Here is a 20,490-nt window from a genome sequence, read left to right as displayed (position 1 = left end):
ACACACGAACACATGCTGAAATGAGTGCTGTGCCTGCCTGCGATGAGGAGATTTGAAAAAAAAATATATTAGTCGAATTTAAAAACGGTGCATTTGAATTTTAGCTGTACGTCAGGGAGCCTTATCAGTGGCGCACAAGATGCGGTGATGATGATGTAAGTGTCGTTGTTGTGTGTTATGCCAACTTCACACTACAGGATTTTAAACCCGATTTAAGTCCGATTTGCAAGTCTACGAGCTCGTCAACAGGTCTGTCTGTGATCGGGGGCAAATCAGCAGGTGATCAGCGCTCGGCAATCTTTATATGTGAACTACTCAACGACGCTCGCTGACACCTCGCCGATGGCAAACTAATATCTTGCATGCTAAATATCTGGACCTGTTGGCCGACTCGACATCACGTGGTGTCAGGTGTCGCGATGAGCTACATCCAGTGAGAGAGCAAGGCATGGGTTGAGGTCATGGGAAGAAAAACAGCAGCAGCAACGTGGCTTTAAGAAAAGTGTGGACACAAGAAATGGAGCGAAATTTTTCAGATTGCAGCGCTAATTTCTTCCCAACGTCCATTTTAAAATAAACAACTCTTATTTCACGTGTCTTTTCGCATAAATTTCCATTCCTTTTCTCACGTGTGTTTTTGTCACAAAACGTGGTTTGGGGACGGGATAGAGTCATTGGGTGACAAAAGTCGTGTAGTTTGAACTAGGCTTTAATGTTTTTGTTAGTCTATTCAGTTAAACCCACAAGATGCTCCGCTGCTGCATTTTTCATTAGAAATATTAGAGAAATATAGAAGCTCACTGCGGAGAAGATCTTGGTTAGGTTAAAACCGAAACAAACCATTCACACAGAACGCATATTCTGCGCATTTTTGAGACTGAAAACTATGACTGTTGCACTCGCGTCTCACACAAGAGATGAATAGAAAGCCATGTAAAGTTAAAAGAGGTTCAACTTTTAGAAAACATGTCTTGAGAATTTGTGGGGGTTTTATTAAATGCAATCTGTGTGATCGGCACTTCGGCTGTATTAAGCTATGCATAAATACATGATGCTGTTTTGTTCATAATTGTTCATACAATTTATGAAATTATATTTGATCTTTAAATGTTATTTTAAATTTTTTATAGACAGTCGTTATTTCATTGCATTGAATAAACAATTTAATGCGGTGCATTATTTTGCTAATTGCACCCTCCTGTGGCCTCAGGAGACAAGCCAAAAGTTTCCTCAACAGTTATTTGTCTGCATATAAAATATATGAAAGGAGGTTTTTGTTTAGTTACAGTGGTATACAGTGGTTAAATTTAAACCTTTTTTCTACTGCTTTTTTATAATTATTGATACCGAATGAAATGAATCATTATATCGTGATACATTTTTTTTTAGCTATATCACCCAGCCCTACCTTCAGGGGAGAGAAAAAAAACAATTATTGTAAACACTTCAGCTGACTTGAGGAGTTTTCATACTTATTGACTGTTCCTCAGTCACCTTGTAGAAGCTCCTTACATGTGCTCTGATGACTGATTGTGGTTCTGTTTGTTTCTCCTGCAACTTTTTCAGGTCTATGGTTCAGGGTCTCAGACAAGAGCGTTCCAATATGTGAGGTAAGCACTACAATCTATGAGTGGGTATTCATTTGTTTTGTCCACATGCAAAAGTAAATCGGATGAAAAGTACTATAAAAAATATAAAAACAACAAAATATAGGAACATAATCCTATGATTGGCTGATTACTCCTTCATTTTGAACAGTGTATTTTCACAACTGTCCACAAATAAATTGAAAAAGGAAATGATCTGTGAAAGATGTTTAAAGTCAGCACTCAGCTTGCTTAAACAAGAGCTTTATCTCTGTCCCTGATTTAAAAACAAGATTTAATTGGCTTGTTGTGTTTAAACAAGCAATGTTACAAATTATGTGAGGGAGGGGAGGGGAGGGGGGGACCTACTACCATGAACAAAGATTTATGCAACGCATCCATCTGTCTTTTTTCTTTCCATTTCCTTCCATTTTCATGTCACCTCTAGTTTTGTCTATTATTCCTTCTAATGTTATTGTGCATGTGAATGATAAGAGTAGAGAGAAAGCCCATCTGGTCTATGTAATGTCAAAGGAACAGCACAAATGAAACACGTGAACAAACAAAAGTATTAAAATGAGTCTGATCAGCGCAGTCCCATGTTTTGTCTTAATGAAATAAACCTCAGGGAAAAACAGACCTTCCTGACAGATTTCTCCATGGTGTTTTCAAGAACGGAGGTCTGCTTTTGAAGGGATTACTAATGCCTTCTGGTAATTGCATTGAAAGTATTTCAAAGGCTGAACACTGTTTATTGATTTAAAAGGCTGCAAAGTTTGTGTACAGACTGATAATGTGGTGGTGCTTTGGTGGAAGCAAATTTATCAGCTAGTAATGGTCTTTGGACTCGTCCCCATGTGATATCCATGAAACTGGAAGTGAGAAATACAAATGACTGGATAAATGTATATCCTTACATGCGTCGTCTTATAATCAGGATCGTCTTATATTCGGGCCAATACGGTATACATTGCATATGCATATGCTTTAAATATACAGAATTTCTCATTACGGTTTCATTTTGCTTAATAAAGACTGTCTAGTTTATGCATCTAATTAGTACTCTAATGCTGAATAGGAAAAAAAAAATAGTGTCAACTTAACCCTCCCCCTGCCGATGAAAATTAAGTTCCTGAACAATGATCAAAACATTTTATGAACAGAAATAGAGTCCATCAAAGATTTTGATTTGATCAACTTCAGCAGTATTTATTTAAATGCTGTTGAATGATTTGTGATCATGTTATCTTATATTAAAAGCTCATATACCCTTAGCTGGCTGTCCAGTCACCTCGGGGCTCAGAGCATTTACTTCAAAGCCGGCTGACCACCGCAGCTAGAATAATGAAGAATGGAATAGTAATCCGGTTCCATCCACTCTTTCTGCTTTACACAGATTTTCGTCTTTGCTTGTTTTTGGATCCGAAGATGCTGTACTAGAAGGACTGTAATAGCTCTCCCTATCATATAACAGAATAAAACACAAATTGCTGGAATAACGCAAGGAATGATGGAAAATCCTGTCAATGGCAGGGACAGAGTTAATAGAATCTAAATATTTTCTAGATGTTTTACACATATAGTATTGACAATATTTGTAATTTTCATAGGATAAATGGCTTCTTAAATTTGAAAATATCTATTTGAGTTGACCTGTCTTTGAATCTGAGCATAGGTAAGCCAACCCTGTCACAAAACTGACCCAATCTGAGAAAAGGGGGGTGATATCAATTTCCCCAGTCTGTTGGCATAGTCTGGTGAAATATATAATTTAGGCAGAAGGAGTGCATTGGTCTGGCAAAGCCATCATGTAGCACCAACCCTGTTTATGAAAGTGTCGTATGACCTTCACCATTTGTGTCAGGAATTTTGTAAATGGCACTTTAATCTGACTGTCATGTATATTTCGTCAGGTGTCCACCTGAACAGAATGGTCGAAATCAGTGGCACCTGCAGGCTGTACACACTGTGCATACCATGAGTGCTCTGATTGATCTGAGAAACGTTTTCCCTGCGAGTATTGTAGCAGTTATTATCTATTTGTGTCCCGTATTTCTGTCGAATGAACCAGCGATGTCAATAATTTGTGATTAAATCATGGCCACGGATCTGAAATTAACAGGGGGCTTGAGGCAAAAATGCCACCAAATATTTGTGATTAAATCATGGCCACGGATCTGAAATTAACAGGGGCTTGAGGCAAAAATGCCACCAAATTGAACAAAAAAGCCCCTGCACAATTAAACTAAATCTATTACGGCTGTCGCGAATAAAGTGAAAATGAAATGAAAATGTAATTGTTTGCGGCATTACATTTAGATCTACTCATATTGCATCATATTTCTTTTTACGTGGTTTACAGCATTGTGCAGTATAACCAATCACACACTATTCTGTTGAGTTTATGAATGCAATAGCCAATCAGAAGCATTCATATAAGTCATCACTAAAGCGCCAGAGTTTTGTTCAGTGCGTGCACTCGCTGACTGAATTCTGCACTCTCGCAAATTCTCTCATCATAAACAACAAAGTGCAGATGTATGTGCGATGTAAGTAAGAGACTCATTTGACAATGTAGACAGCTTCATTTATAATAACAGGAGTTATTATCAGTGATAAAGTGATTATGTAAATGTTCTTTGCTTGCTTTTGGTACATAATTTATTCGCTGTTTGAATAAAAATGGAAATTAAACAAAGTAATGAAATACTTTAGTAACTTACAATGTTTTTATTAAATCGTGATCACGTTAAATATAAATTCAGTCATATTTAAGTATTTTATGACATGACACCCATATCTGGTACTTGCTTAAAAAGATATGTTTATGATGTGCGTAGTTAATAGATTACACTAACATTAGGCTACTGTTATCCTTATACCCTGGAGTTGGTTCACCGCCTATGATGAATCATCTGAAGTGGTTTCTGAGTCAGTAAAACAAACAAGAACACAGAGACCAAACTGTGCTGGATGAAGTAGATGATCAACTACAAACAACTGAAACAAAACACTACATTTTGAAATGTATCCTTAAAAAATTCCTGTGAATAAGCGGCCATTCACACTGAATTGTTTCCTATGTGAACATGTGATGGATGTCTTTGACCATTCCATTGCTTTCTGCCATTTTCAGGGTCAAAAGATTTTTTTTATGTGTCTAGAGAAAAAAAATAGTATATATATATTATATATATCGCCCCTGGTCAAAATGATCTCAATATATTGCGACACTGTTTGTAGATGATATTTTGAGTGTAATTTAATTATGCCAGTTTCATCTAGAGGTATATGGCTGCTTGCGCAAATTCTCTCATCATAAACAACAAAGTGCAGATGTATGTGCGATGTAAGTAAGAGACTCATTTGACAATGTAGACAGCTTCATTTATAATAACAGGAGTTATTATCAGTGATAAAGTGATTATGTAAATGTTCTTTGCTTGCTTTTGGTACATAATTTATTCGCTGTTTGAATAAAAATGGAAATTAAACAAAGTAATGAAATACTTTAGTAACTTACAATGTTTTTATTAAATCGTGATCACGTTAAATATAAATTCAGTCATATTTAAGTATTTTATGACATGACACCCATATCTGGTACTTGCTTAAAAAGATATGTTTATGATGTGCGTAGTTAATAGATTACACTAACATTAGGCTACTGTTATCCTTATACCCTGGAGTTGGTTCACCGCCTATGATGAATCATCTGAAGTGGTTTCTGAGTCAGTAAAACAAACAAGAACACAGAGACCAAACTGTGCTGGATGAAGTAGATGATCAACTACAAACAACTGAAACAAAACACTACATTTTGAAATGTATCCTTAAAAAATTCCTGTGAATAAGCGGCCATTCACACTGAATTGTTTCCTATGTGAACATGTGATGGATGTCTTTGACCATTCCATTGCTTTCTGCCATTTTCAGGGTGAAAAGATTTTTTTTATGTGTCTAGAGAAAAAAAATAGTATATATATATTATACAGTGGGTACGGAAATTATTCAGACCCCTAATGAGGAAAAAAAATTAACTTAAATGATTTTAGCAAATGGCTGCAATATAACAAAGAGTGAAAAATTTAAGGGGGTCTGAATACTTTCCGTACCCACTGTATATCGCCCCTGGTCAAAATGATCTCAAAATATATTGCGACACTGTTTGTAGATGATATTTTGAGTGTAATTTAATTATGCCAGTTTCATCTAGAGGTATATGGCTGCTTGGCTCCATCTTTAGAAGACTCATCACTCTGGCGGGGTGAGATATCTGAGCAATCACTGGTTATTTGAAGTCTCACTATCTTGGTAGAACAAACATTCTCCTGTATGAGCAGTTCACTTAATTAGTACTGTGTAACATAAGACGTGGGATTGACTGCAGAATTTTCCTCCAGCTTTGCTGTGAATCTTTTCAGACTTCTGACTTTCTGAGGCCACAGTCCTCAGAAAGTAATGATTGAGTGTCTAAAAGCTATGCCCAGCTTTTAACAGTCTGTTCATATACAGAATATTCTAATGGCCACCCCACTGAAGGAAGTGTTTTTGGCAGTTATTATGACAATGGGAAGTTTATTAAAATCATGATTCACCCACATTCAAGCAGCATACTAATTCAGAAGGAAATGTAGGGTGAGTTCATACTGCATCCTGCTGGTACAATGGCTTTGCAACATTACCATTCAACATATAGTGAGTTTGATATTTAGAGGGTAATTTAGGATATTTAGCTTTTCCTTTATACAGTCTCTTAATATGTACAGTAGGGTGATGCAATATACCCGCCCCCCCCCCAATACAAAATTCTAAATCAGTTTTTAATAAATGAACTGACCACAGAAACATTAAAATAATCACATTAACAACAATGGACGGATTTTTGAATTAAGAAAAAATGTTGGTTGTGTGACTGCTACAGTAGTGTGATGCAATATTCCCGCCCCCCCCCCAATACAAAATTCTAAATCAGTTTTTAATAAATGAACTGACCACAGAAACATTAAAATAATCACATTAACAACAATGGACGGATTTTTGAATTAAGAAAAAATGTTGGCTGTGTGACTGCAACCAACAAAGTTTTGACAAAAAAAAAAGGTTTTATAAAATGATAAACCTCACATTTCAGACTAACAAAAGGGATATGAATTAAAATGATGAATGATTATAGGTATTTTATCTGCTCTGTTAATAATTCTGAATTGTTTAGATTTTAGAATGCACATTAGCTTATTCTCCATCAGCTGGTTAAACTTTACAACAGTGCATAAAAGTTCGGTTTGATTTTTGCATTGGTTTGAACAGGGGCGAATTTAGTGATTTGGGGGCCCCAGGCAAAATATAGGAATACATTTGCACAAATTAAAGCTCAGAGTGTGCACTTTAAGCCCATATTCATGATATAACTACAACTTGAATATGTTTTGGTCACCAGCTAAAATAACAAAAATTGTGCCTGTGTCCAAATATGGACCTAACTGTATATGAAAAGCATTTTAGGGGGCCATTGGCTTTTGGTGACCCAAGGCGGTCACCTACCTTTGCCTAATGGGTAAGTCTGTTTTTGGGTTTGAACTAAAACAGCTGACAGGATGAATGAAAATGTAAATCCATTGTCTGACAGCAGGTGGCACCAGTAACCACCGTAAACAAAACAGCGCTGCTTTTGAAAAGTGATTTCTGTTAAATAAAATATCTCCTTTTGAAGTGGACTTTGTAATGTTGCTATTTGAGCATAAAAAAGATCTGCGAAGTTACAAAGCTCAGACTAACTAAAGTTGAAAAAGTGAAAAAGCATAATAGGACCCCTTTAAAAACACTCTTGTATATTAGGCAGTATACTGAGGAAAATGAAAAGAAAATGCCATCGAAACTCTTCTGAAGACCGTTGGTTCCCTTCAGAGATACATTCATATAATTAATTCAGACCCAATTTTAATTCTGTCATTAATTACTCATGTCATTCCAACAGAGCCGGCGCCAGCGCAGCACTGATGAGGGGGCGAAAAAAAGGTAACGAAAGGGGGCGAAAAAAAAACCCATATGTGGCCCATTCACATATTTGTCGGACCGTAAACAAACCTGCCCACTACTATTAGAATACTGGGTTCACACAGATAGTGTTTTGGTCGCGAGTCAGGTCAGTGGAATTTTTTATTTTTATTTTTTTTAAAGCGCAAGGTCTAGAGATGTGTTTTTAGAAGCTGAATTTCTTTTAACTTGAGTGCAGTGTTTTAGAATTATGTATTATGCGCGAGAAGCTGCTATAAAGACCTGAGATGAGAGCGCAGCATTCAAACACAAATTCAAAGACGTCCGTAGCGCATTTACTTTGAAATACAATGGGGAAAGTACCGCAGTGGAATGCAAAATGTGTTCTGAGTGAATGATCCTATACTAAAAAGTAGCAAATACAGATGGCAGAGTAGGCTATTGAATAAAACAAAATCACATGGGCAAGAAATTCGAAAATCTGACATCCAGGAAATGATATGACTTAGGCAGCAGTTTTACCACAAGTACAGACAAGTGATACCACCACAATCACCAGAAATAATTGTCTGCTTTACAATGAAACACAAGCTTATTGCGACCGATTCCCTGACGTAACACATTCATTGCGACCCATTTAACAGATGCATCATTTTAAGATTTTTAGAACAACTTAAACAGCAACAAACAATACACTGAAATAAGCAACTAACTACGACCATCTAGCCCTCTATTAAACATAAAAAAATTATTTAGAACAACTTGAACAGCAACAAACAATAACAATACAGCGAAATAACCAACTACGATCATCTAGCCCTCTATTAAACATTAAAAAATTATTTCATCATACCTTTAGCTTACTCAGTAGTGCTGCATTCTTAGTTGAACCGCTTGCCGTAAAATGCGACTTAGTGAAATGGACTGTCCTAAATTGTTGCTATAGTAGCATCATATTAATGCTAGAAAGCCTATGCATTTGGCAACTGTATTTTTTTAATAAACCATTATATTTCATAAATAAAATCTATTTTCACACTCATCTTGAGTGAGGGGGTGGAATAGTCCGAGTTGCAGCTTCAGCTTTAGTCCCCCTCACGCCACCCAGGAGCCGGCGTTCTGCCGTCGAACCCAAATGCGCTGCACCTTGTTTACAAGCAGAGGAATGATGCACACGCATGCATCATGGTACTCTCATGGAGGAAAAGACATCAGTCAAACATCCCACTAAAGAATGGGAGAGATGATCAGAGAAAAAATGAACTCATAAACATGGTGCTTGTTTAAAAACTTATTTTCACAGGCTCTGATACCCCTGCCAGGGTCAGAGCCCACACCGCTCAAGGAGATATAGCTTCGCTGCATGGTTTGATTCATCCTAAAGATGCAAAAATGCAGGAGAGTTATCTCAAATAAGCAGTGTACACTCTGTGAAGAGAAGATAGACCCGTATGATTGATCGCATAGTTTTATTAAAGGGAAAGAGACCAATTCACATCCAACTTTCCAGCTGGATTGACAGATAAAAAAGCACCTCTTGTGGCTTGTGTTTATCGCACAACTCAAATAGTTCATCCCAAAAATTAAAACTCTGCCCTTGTTTAGTCCCCCTGATATTCTAAACCTGTTTTTGGTTGTTGTTTTTGTTTTTTTAAACCATGGAATACAAGAAGTTTGTGTGAACCATTGGGTGAAGCATTCCTATAACTTAGAGTAAATTCTCTCTTTTTTAAGTTATCATTTTGTTTAATTTTCTTTTATGAAATAGTACAGAGAAAGAGAGACAGGAAGTGATGTGGTGGAGAGAAAGGAACAGGAATGGGAAAGGACCATAAGCCAGGATTCTAAAAAAAAACAAAAAAAGCCAATTACTGGTTGGCGGTTTTTTTTGTTTTGTTTTTTGCCAAGGCTGATATTTTGCCCAATATTTGGCACTTTATTTATCTGGATCAGCTGCTAAGTTTTTTCTGTTTGGCCAGTAAGTGTTAGAATCTGACATTTATTTTAACAGTGCCGAGACATTTATTTTGACAGCTCTGGGAATACCAGCACCTGAGCAGATGTTTAAAGAGCTCTTATTCTCTGTCTTCATTACTCTTTGTTTAACAGTTCTGTCTTTTAAATTGTAGTGTTGTAGTGTTTTCTTTTCTATTATTAGTAATACAAGGCAAATGCTCTAACACTTTCCCACATACCGTAGGCATTCAGTAAATAGACATCTATATCATTTCAACAAGACTTACATTTAATTTTACGAACCTCACACACTTTGGCGGATCCAGCTGTTAGATCTTCTGAAGTGTGAAATTGTAGTCTGAATACAAATGCATGTACCCAGTGCATGACGGTCCGTTTGTTCAAATTGGATGCGGACAGGAATCATTAATTTCAGACTGTGCTGCTCAAGCCCCTCTTGTAATGTAAAACTTTGGGATTTGTTTGAACCGTTTTGTCATTTGCCAGTCAGAAATGTTGACTCCTCAGAAAACCTCTCCTTAATAAGCCACACAGTGTGAGGTATAATTTGTGTGAAGGGCAAACGTGTTGGATGTGTTCAACGCTTAGAGGGCTTTGAAAAACTGCTAATCATGAGTATGAGTAATAGTGAGATTTGACTTAGCATTTCTATGTTTCTGTCAACCCCCTTTATAAGTTCATTCAGAACATTTTCTGACAACCCATGCTTTAGGCAAGAGTGTAAAGCACACAGCATGAGAAAAGGCCTGGTAAGAGAATATTCTTTGTGGGGCGCAAAACCCTTGCCAGTTTTACCTGAACATAATGCTATTCACATTGCACTGTCCTATATAATAATGGATTAATGACTGCCTTGCACAATATAAAGCTCTACATGGCAGCACCCAGCTCTCTGCTCTATTTAATAAATTCATAGTTTCTAACCAGGCCCAAAGCAACTAGCAATTTTTCCAACAAGCCATTTGTCCACTGAGCTATTACTGTGTCAAGCAGCAAAACTGCTCCACTTGACAAAACAATGGCTAATCAAAAGATTTTTTAAGTGTCATACAGTTACGACGAGTGGCATTTTGGTCCAATGAGATACAGGGGCTACAGGGTCCATTGGTGCAAAAATTGACCCTTTTCACAGACTGTAATGACACATGTCCACAGTTGTTAACATCGTAATTCTAGTAGTTTTTTTTCATATATTTTCATTTAAAAAAAAATGTAATGTACATTTATAACACTATATTTAGTTTTTATTATCTTATTAACTTGTTAACACTATTGATTGTTTCTATTAAATCGGCTGAGGGAGTGAACATTATATTTATGTGCTTTCGAGCTACAATAATGCGCTCTCGACATTTGTCATTAAAATAACGCCATACAAAACACAAAAATTATATTTGTTGTAGCTTTTTTTCACCACACTCTAAAAAATGCTGGGTTGTTTCAACCCAACTTTGGGTCAAATATGGACTAACCCAACTTCTGGGTTATAAATTTAATTTAAAAATGTACCCCAACAGCTGGGTTAGTCCATATTTTACCCAAACTTGGGTTGAAACAACCCAGCATTTTTAGAGTGCACAATAAAAGTTTACCCAACAATGACAACTATGGCTTTCTGCTTCTGAGAATCCCTGAAATGTAAAAAGGGTCCATAGAAACCAATCGATCAAATAAATGCTTTATCATTTCTCATGTGTATTGGACAGTTATTAGAGAAGTTAGTGGAGGCAGACAACTAAACTTGAGGGATATTGCACATATCTCTCAAGCTGCCTCTCGCTGTAGGCTGCTGGGACTCTCAAGGCTTTAATAAAATATAAAAAAATTCCCATAAGTATCTGTCCTTTACAGTTCCTGAACTGACCTTGTGAGCCTTAACCATTCATTACTCTCAATCTGCATTGCGTCCAATTAAGCCTCGGCATATCAAATTAAAAGGACTTAAGTATCATAATTTACACTTGACTTGAACTAGCAGTGTTCGTTTGTTTCCTTTGTTCTTGTGGAGGTGTAGATGACAGCACCTGAGGTGTTACTGAAAGACTGTTATTAATGGTCTTAGCATCATTATGCTGTCACCTCTCTGAGCCTGAATGCATTGGATGTGTGCTGAAAATCTTACACTGAATTGAAAAGCTGATGTTGAACCTGAATGTTTGAATGGCTGCGCTGGTGTGTTAGCGAGATCTCTGCTGCCCCACTGTGTTCATATGCACACACACACACACACACACACACTCACTGAAGGAATTCACAAATGTGTGTCTGAACACCCTGAAGAGGAAATGAACTGTGACTCATTCATACAACCGGATTTGCAAATTGCCAAAGGCCTTTATTGAATTAATGAGTTTAAAAAGTATTTTTCATTTTATTTTCGTTTCATTCATTTGCTCGTCCCTTCAGATAAAATCATCACATCTGTATCATTCTTTCACTGTGTTTTCGTGATGCCACATACTCTGGTTTAGGTGTTTCTTTTTCTTCCCAGTGATCTGGTGAACGGCCTGGTGTCCCTGATGAATAATAACATCAGTAGTCCAGTTAACCTGGTGAGTTTAGCATTTTGAGTTGCTACTATATATATGTTTTATATTCTGCAATTGTTAATAAATGGTAAATAGAAACAGTCCAATAATTTGCAGTTTAGGCCTGCCTTTCAGTTGTGCTGTAATGTTGAATGGCTAGTTATCATTTTATCCTTATAAAGTTAACATTACTTATAGTTAAACATAACTAAAACCATAGAACCAAAAAAAAAAAAAAAGTTAATTGAAATGATAAACTGAAATTAGTGTGTGTGTGTGTATAAAATAAATAATTTAAAAATAATAATTTTAACTTTACAATAATTACAGAAACCTATGGATTTTATTTTTTAAGCGATTCAGCACTAGATTTTTTTACAGCATTTAATAATCTACTGTTAATTTACAAATATAATATTGATCATTGTTTATGTTTGTTCCATAATACATTAATAATTCATGCAACTTGAAATGTATTAGCATATGTAGTAATTAATATTAACTAAAACACAAAAACACAGCCAGTTTTTGGTCATTTGATTTACATGAAAATATGTGACCCTGGAGCACAAAACCAGTCATAAGGGTCCATTTTTTGAAATTGAGATTTATACACCATCTCAAAGCTGAATAAATAAGCTTTCTATTGATATATGTTTTTTTTTTTTTGATCCCAGCGACTTAAGACTGCTTTTGTGCTCCAGGGTCACATATGTCTGTCATGTTTAAACAAGTATATTTGTGCTATGTGGACTGAACAAATATTATACATTTAAAAAAAGACCACAGTCTATTGCCTGCCACATTATTTCCACTTTTCACAGCTATTTTTTTTAGCTCATTTGACACAATAATTCTGCCTTTTATATTACATTTGAGCTGATAGTATTGTCCACCAGGCACGTTGTCTCACAGCTGAATTGCTTGGCCTTCAGTCTGATTCAATTCAATGTGAAGGAGATATTAAGACCCTCTCCAACCTAAACCTATTGATCTCTCTTCCCTTCTTTTCTCTCGTCTAGGGAAATCCAGAGGAACACACCATACTGGAGTTTGCACAGCTTATTAAGAGTCTAGTTGGTAAGTAGAAATTCTATAAGATTGCAAATGGGGTTTAAGAATCTGATTAAAATAACAGCACACCGCTGATTGTCTCCTCAGTGAGCCGCAGTCATATTCAGTTCCTTCCAGAAGCACAAGATGATCCACAGAGAAGACGGCCAGACATCCGCAAGGCCAAAATGCTTCTGGGCTGGGAACCTGTGGTGAGTTATGAACTGATCATCATGAATATTAGGGCCATTTTATCTATTCAAAACCTGTTTTAAAAAATATTGTGTGCATGTATATATTTATAAAAAAATTTTTTTTTTTGTAGATTATATATAGTAGATTATATATATATATATATATATATATATATATATACATAGTCCAATAAGATGTAATTTATGTGTTTGCAGGTGCCTCTGGAGGAAGGCTTGAACAAAACCATCCAGTACTTCAGCAGAGAGCTAGAGCATCAAGCCAACAATCAGTATATACCCAAACCCAAGGCTGCACGGATGAAAAAAGGAAGACCCAGACACAACTGATGAATTGTGTTGATGTCAGGAATGCTGGGATACTGGAGCACCATAGAAGTCCAGCAGCCATTATACAGCGTGGGTTTCCCACCTCCCACTTACAGATCCAACTTTTTGAAGAAAAAAAGAAAAAAGGAATTTTTCAGATGTTTTTGCGAATATTTTGAAATGCAGCTCAGGCAGAGAGCTGTCTCTAAAGAGTTTGTTTTTCAGTCAAATGTGCCTCAAAGATAGCCGATTTACAGACTTTGCCTTGCACTTTGGTTTGTCAGTCTTCTGTCTGTTATTTAAAGCAAGCTTAGATCTTCGTGTGCTTTTTTGTTATGTTTACATCCTGTGCCGATTTAACTGATGTGATCTATTTTTTTATCATTGTCAAAGCTAGCGGTGTGTTTGTTGAATGGACACCTGTAGAAAATTATGAAAATTAGCAGTTGCAAACTATTTAAAGATCTTGAATGTCTGGTCTGGAGCAGGAAACCTCATCCGGCTCTGTCAAGAAATCTGAGGAGACGGATAAAAGAAAAGCTTTGGACAATGTTGTTTCTGCTTTAATCTTTGTGATGATTTTGAGCAAAATCTGTTGTTCCCTTTGTGAAACGTCATACAGAACTTTGAACCTATATTGAATTTCAGGTGAAAAGAATATTTTAATAAAATATTTCCTGTGATTTTCACTGTATTCTATTTTTAACCTCACTTTCTCTGTTCTTCTGCCTAATTACTGATTGTTATTTCTCATTTTATTGCTTTTATCTGTTCTCTGCTGCATTTCCATTGATAAATCCATCTCTCTCTCTCTCCCTTCACTACTGAATTTGTCTGTTTTTTTAATGTTTTGTCAGAATTCTCTTGGTTTATAAAGGCTGAATTTATTTGAGCACAAATAAATAAAAGCAGTACTATTGTGAAATATGAATACAATTTAAAATAACTGTTTTTTTTTATTTGAATTTTAAAATGTAATTTATTCCTGTAATGGTAAAGCTGAATTTTCAGCATCATCACTCCAGTCTTCAGTGTCACATGATCCTTCAGAAATCATTCTATGTTGATTTGCTGCTCAATATCTTATCAATGTTTTGTGAATTTTATGACTAGAAAGTTCAAAATCAGGGTTTATTTGAATTAGAAATCTTTTGTAAGATTACAAATGTCACTTTTGATGAATTGAATGCGTCCTTGCTGAATAAAAGTATGCATTTGTTTAAAACAACAAACACAAAACAGTTAGGTTCTGTGGTTTTTATTTTAACACTCTTTCCAGTTCTGTCATTTACTCGTCATAATGTTGTTCCAAATCCATTAGACACTTTTTTTTTTTTTTGAAGAATATCATTATCTTCTCTTCCATATGATGAAAGTGTATAAAAAATGATTTGACACGATTAAATGACCTCAATTTCAGCCTTCTCACACAAAGTAATCATATGGTATATAGCAGTGGTTCTCAATTCCTGGGAGTCCTGGGAACCTGCTATATAGGCTACTTGTATGATATTTTGCTGGGACATTTTTGTCATTTTCAAGTGAATGATGATAGAATCTTCATTTACGGGTGCACTATTAAAATTGACTTTTTTTCTTGATTTTCTCTTATTTCCATTTACAAGAGCAAGCACAAGCTACAGATGAAAAGCACGCTGACATCACTGTGTGGTAAATCTTGGAAACATATTCTTGGTGTTTTAGTAGTAATAATTGACATTTGCCCCATGCCTGTATGAGGCAGCGCTGCGAGGCCCCATGGGAGAGTGATGCTGGCGACCGGGGTCACTGGATTGGTAGTGATCCATCCAGTAGGCCAGATCCGTTACAAGTCTCTGAAGCAAAAGGTTCAAGCGAAAAGATAAATCCTACAAATTTGAAACAAGATGTCACATAAAATGACTTTTTTTTTTTTTACATCATGATACAAAGTCACTGAAATGCACGGAACACCCACTAATATATAATTTACTGTTTGCAGCAACGTTATGTTTTCGATCTGAAAATGCCATCAATACAGTGATTTGAAAAGGGAGGGAAAAAAAAGTTCTGCAAAAGGTGGGCTCGAACCTGGGTCGATCGCGTCAAAAAGCCAACAACAAGCACTTATCCATCTGCACCACTGGAGCTGATCGTATACATCCACTTTTAACTAAATGTAAATATACACTCCGTAGTGATTGTACTTCTCGAGCACTTCTCGGCCACCGTACATCAATCCCTTAAAGACAGAAAAATGCATTGAGAGGTCACAACTGAATTCACAAAATGATTCAAATGTACATACATTTTTTTTAAAAGCTGGAGTTTGGCCGCTTACATTGATTGTATATGTAACAGGGCAATCCTGTGGATTTGATTTAAGTAAATGGAGTGCATCAGTGCCGCCAACTTCTTCAGCTCTGTTGTTTCTCTTCAAGTATTTTTCCACTCAGTTTCCCCACAGAGATTCTAGAAAAGTCATGAACCAAACCAACCAGCTGAGATGAATCACAACATTACAAACTTGAAGCAAAAAAAGACAAAGGTACAGTGTTAACAGATTTAGTGAGGGAAAGAACTACAATCACATGAAGCGTAAAACGATTTAAAAATTGTTGATTGTATCTATAGAAACGATATTTTAGTTTATTGCAAAATATGCATACAGACAGACACAAATATTGAATTATTTTGAGTTCATAGGGAGCGTTTTGATTATATGGTGCTTCATGGGAGAGGTACAATTTGCTTACAATTTTTCTGTATAGCATCATGAGTAGTTTTTTTTTTTTTTTTACTGCATATTCCACTGTTATATAATAGTACTTTAAAAATATATTGAAATCATACACAAAAGCATACAATTAACAACTTCAGAGCTCACAAGGGATCCGTTTTTAAAAGTTTATGTTACTGTTAAAAATCAGTTTCCCTATGGAGAAAATGAATATACTTTTTACTTCCTTTACAGTTTTCACAGTTTCTAAAAGATCATTTACACACAAATCAATTTTTCATGGCCATTATCTGTTTATTTATTGGGTACGAAACCTTTTAATGGGGTTGGACGTTTCACATTGGGAGTCCAACCGATCTCTTTGTTAGTGTTTATTTTACAATAATGACTGGTTATTTGCTCAGTATTCCTTATGTATTGTTCATTTAATATTTAGGGAACTGCAGAAATTGTAACCTAAAGAATTAAGTGAACCAAGAAAAGGAACAAAGGAATACCGTCCCTTATTGATGTGTACTGCTTACAAAGCACACAACATCAAACCCTCAAAATGCAGGCTGGAAAAACAAAGCCTTGCATTTACTGACAGCAGTTTTCACAAACATCATAAAACATGCAGGTGATAAAGAAGTGAACTATACAGAGACCGTTTTGTATAAAGAACGCAATAGTCATATCTTTATGGAAAAATAAGTATTCCAGTAACTGATATTAAATTTACTTGAGTGTCAAAAAAAACAAGTAGATTGTATAAATAGGTACTGATTGTAACTGACTGTATCAATGGCAGCCTGTAAGTGGTGGGTTGCTGGAGTCTATGTTAGGACATGCAAGAGTTAAATCACAGATTGTACACACACACAGGTTTCTATGTTTTATGGGGACATTCCATAGACGTAATGCATTTTATACTCCCCAGCTGTATTTTCTATCCCCTTACCCTAAACCTACCTCTCACACAAAACTTAGATTTTCAAAAAAACATTGTTTCCTCACGGGGACCTAAAAAAATGTCCCCACAAGGTCAAAATTGACTGGTATTACTATACTTGTGGGGACATTTTTTAGGTCCCTATGAGGAATGATGGTGCTTTTTTGGTGCTTTGTTGTACGTGATGAGTGTTGGTAAGTCTATTTTGGAAACAGCAATAAAATTAAATGTTGGTTACAATCTAGGGCTCCTACTGCTTCCCACCCGCCCACCTTACTGGCAGGCTTTGCCCTACTTCCAGCTTCACGAGGTCCTCCAGGGGTCCCTGACTCTAAGCCACCCCAACTCTAACCCCCTACCCCAAATACTAAATTAAGCTAAAAAAAATGGTCCCCCAAAACCCCAGAGTGTGCAGGTGAAACCAAGTAACGAGCTCTGACTGACTGATTGTCTCTTAACTGCAGTAGTACTATATTGATTGGGTAAGTGGGAAAGTGACCAGGACACTCGCACTTTATTAAGACCTTTTTCTACACCGACGGTCAAGTGAAAATTCATCACGTGCAACAGCAAATCTGGTCAGATAAGATTATTTACCGGCTGAAGGCAGGCACACAATTGCACCTGGCTTCTTATGCACTTCTCGAAATCATTTAGAAGCTGCTTTTTAACAGATTCAAAGGAACTGAACTGATAAAGATTAATTTGCGAATACTCACAAATGTAACAAAATGGTCTGGGGAAAAGACGAGTAAAAGTATCAGTTTTCTCCTTAAAATGTAGTGAAATAAAAGTCAAAAGTCAACAAAAAAGATTTATACTAGGGTAGAAATTTCCAAAAAAAACTGTAGGCTACTTAAATACAGTTATAAAGTATAAAACTGTGGCACAATTTTCAAATTCACGTTAGTGTGATGTAAAGACAGAACTAAAGGTGTGATACCAGCATCCAATGCTCATAAACCATTGAAAAACCTTTAAAAGATGAAACTGTTTTATGGTATTTTTAAGAAATGAAAACAAGCACTCACTGCTTCATCAAAGCCCATGTACATGAACTGCTGGATCCACTGCTGAACGTCAGGACGGCTGCGGTCCCACAGGTTCCTTTTGGGTCTTTTAAGGGAGGCCAGGAACTGTTTGGCTTTAGAGGGAGTCACAGCTACAGCCGGCTTTACATCACCGTCCACTAGGAGACAAAGCCAATGGACAAATAGGTCATAGCAAACCCATAGGTGTTTTAATATCAGTGGGACCATGGAAAAAGTTTTCAAAATATATCTAAACATACTTTCAACAAGATAAATGTAGCAAAACTGTATAATATATGTGACCATGGACCACAAAACCAGTCATAAGGATCAATTTTTCGAAATTGAGATTTATATATGTATGGTTTGTTAGGATTGTTAGGACAATATTTGGCCGAGATACAACTATTTGAAAATCTGGAATCTGAGGGTGCAAAAAGATCTAAATATTGAGAAAATCACCTTTAAAGTTGTCCAAATGAAGTCCTTAGCAATGCATATTACTCATCAAAAATTACGTTTTGATATATTTACAGTAGAAAATTTACAAAATATCTTGATGGAACATGATCTTTATTTAATATCCTAATGATTTTTGGCATAAAAGAAAAATCAATAATTTTGACCCATTCAATGTATTTTTGGCTATTGCTACAAATATACCCCAGCGACTTAAGACTGCTTTTGTGATCCAGGGTCACATATTTGTTTCTTACTAATTTTGGGGTGCTTATTCCAAATATAGTGCATGTTTTGCTGTAGCTAATCCTGATTTCAAAGTTAGAATTATGTCCAGTGACAGAAGAAAATGCAAACATGACCCAGATGTTTTCTGCTACATCTGTGGGTGTTTTAAGCAATGACAGAAAATTACAGATTTTGTGAAAAAGCTCATAAACTTGTGTTTATGTAAAGTTCTTTGAGAGTAAATGGAGTATTTGGACATATTTATTCACTCCTTTGCAGATTGTAAGTTAAAAAAATGATACATTTTGAATACCTCTTTTTGTCAATAAAACAAACTCTAAACACTTGACTATTTTTTCTCAATAGGCAGAGCTGTGTAATCCTTGTATTATAAACATTTTACAGTGTGCACATAATGAATCAAAATATTAGTCGTGTACAGATTCCAAAAAGAGATTATTTTTGCATTAGCTCATGCAGACTGATGTGTATAAATCAGATGAATGTGTTGGACTTGTTTGGACTGAAGGCCCTCTGGAGTTGTTGGAGCTCTTTGTTTCAGACTGTGGAGGTAAAGTTGGATCCTTCTCATCAAGCCGATCCCACGGGACACACGGCCTGGAAACAGGCAATGGCAATTAGTGGTCAGGAGGCGAAGTTTACCGGCCCTGAGGGTGAGGTAGGAGCTTTGCTGCTCTACCAATTTGTTGGTTGTTAGCTGTGTCTCAGGTATTCCAGGAGACCTAAGCCTGGCTTGTTATAGCCTTTTTCTGACTACAGGATTATATCATCTTACATGAGCAGGAGTAACAGCAGAGGGATGTCAGGATTCATGTCCCAGACTGCTTTATTAATTTAACCCCTTCATGCATTGCATCCACTACAGTGGACAGATATTTGGAAGTTATTTATTGTAAGTTGTAGCACCAACTGGCGAAGCCCCAAAGTGTTGTCTTCTTTCTTTGCGTGAACATTTGGGCGGCATTATGCAAATCTTCCCACATCGTGACGTAGACATGTGGGGGCGTGTTTAAACGAGGCGTTTTAGGAGGGCGTGGACAAGTCTTAACTTTTTTTAAAGAATATCTCTTTGGATTTGAGACTTTAGTCTTTGCAACTTTACAGATCTTCTTTATGCACCAAAAGCTTGTAACACTCCAAAGAGAAAGGAAAAATTGAAATCGCATCATATGACCCCTTTAAACAACCACAAAAAGTGGTTGAAATTATAAAACGGACTATTTACCTATCCTTACTGATGTGGATGCACCTCTATCTGAAAATGGATAGATTTTAATTAAATGTTTTCTTTTTTCAAATGTTTTTCTCTTTTTAGGCCACTGATGAAGAACAGGTGGTGACTGGGATGAATGCTGGTCAAAGAGGAGAATGTCCTTTCCCCCAAACTGATGCAACAGTGGTTTTATTGGAGGAGGCTGCCCTGGATAATGTAAAAGATG

General features: G+C 36.3%; 2 protein-coding genes across 3 annotated transcripts in view; one reads left to right on the top strand and one right to left on the bottom strand.

Annotated features, from left to right (window-relative positions):
• The window catches only part of LOC107721615 (UDP-glucuronic acid decarboxylase 1-like), a 60,231-nt gene extending 45,777 nt beyond the window's left edge, over window positions 1-14,454 (top strand). Inside the window, exons 10-14 of one of the 2 annotated variants that reach the window (XM_016529720.1) lie at window positions 1,567-1,610; window positions 12,052-12,112; window positions 13,111-13,168; window positions 13,250-13,353; window positions 13,552-14,454. In XM_016529720.1, the coding sequence (XP_016385206.1) occupies window positions 1,567-1,610; window positions 12,052-12,112; window positions 13,111-13,168; window positions 13,250-13,353; window positions 13,552-13,683 (399 nt within the window). In that variant the 3' untranslated portion in view covers window positions 13,684-14,454. Of the gene's footprint in view, window positions 1-1,566; window positions 1,611-7,563; window positions 7,732-12,051; window positions 12,114-13,110; window positions 13,169-13,249; window positions 13,354-13,551 lie in introns of those variants that run through there. The other variant, XM_016529721.1, reaches the window with a different exon arrangement.
• Window positions 14,455-15,362: 908 nt separating this feature from the next.
• Window positions 15,363-20,490, bottom strand: part of LOC107721563 (augurin-A-like) — a 9,202-nt gene continuing 4,074 nt past the window's right edge. Inside the window, exons 3-4 of the mRNA XM_016529650.1 lie at window positions 18,344-18,501; window positions 15,363-15,497 (exon numbers count right to left, since the gene is read on the bottom strand). Coding sequence (XP_016385136.1) covers window positions 15,363-15,497; window positions 18,344-18,501 — 293 coding nt within the window. The remainder of the gene's footprint in view (window positions 15,498-18,343; window positions 18,502-20,490) is intronic.

The sequence above is a fragment of the Sinocyclocheilus rhinocerous genome, unplaced genomic scaffold (assembly GCF_001515625.1).
Source record: "Sinocyclocheilus rhinocerous isolate Xijiao unplaced genomic scaffold, SAMN03320098_v1.1 scaffold30, whole genome shotgun sequence".
In the NCBI taxonomy this organism is placed as follows: domain Eukaryota; kingdom Metazoa; phylum Chordata; class Actinopteri; order Cypriniformes; family Cyprinidae; genus Sinocyclocheilus; species Sinocyclocheilus rhinocerous.
This window is presented reverse-complemented; position numbering and strand designations above follow the sequence as displayed.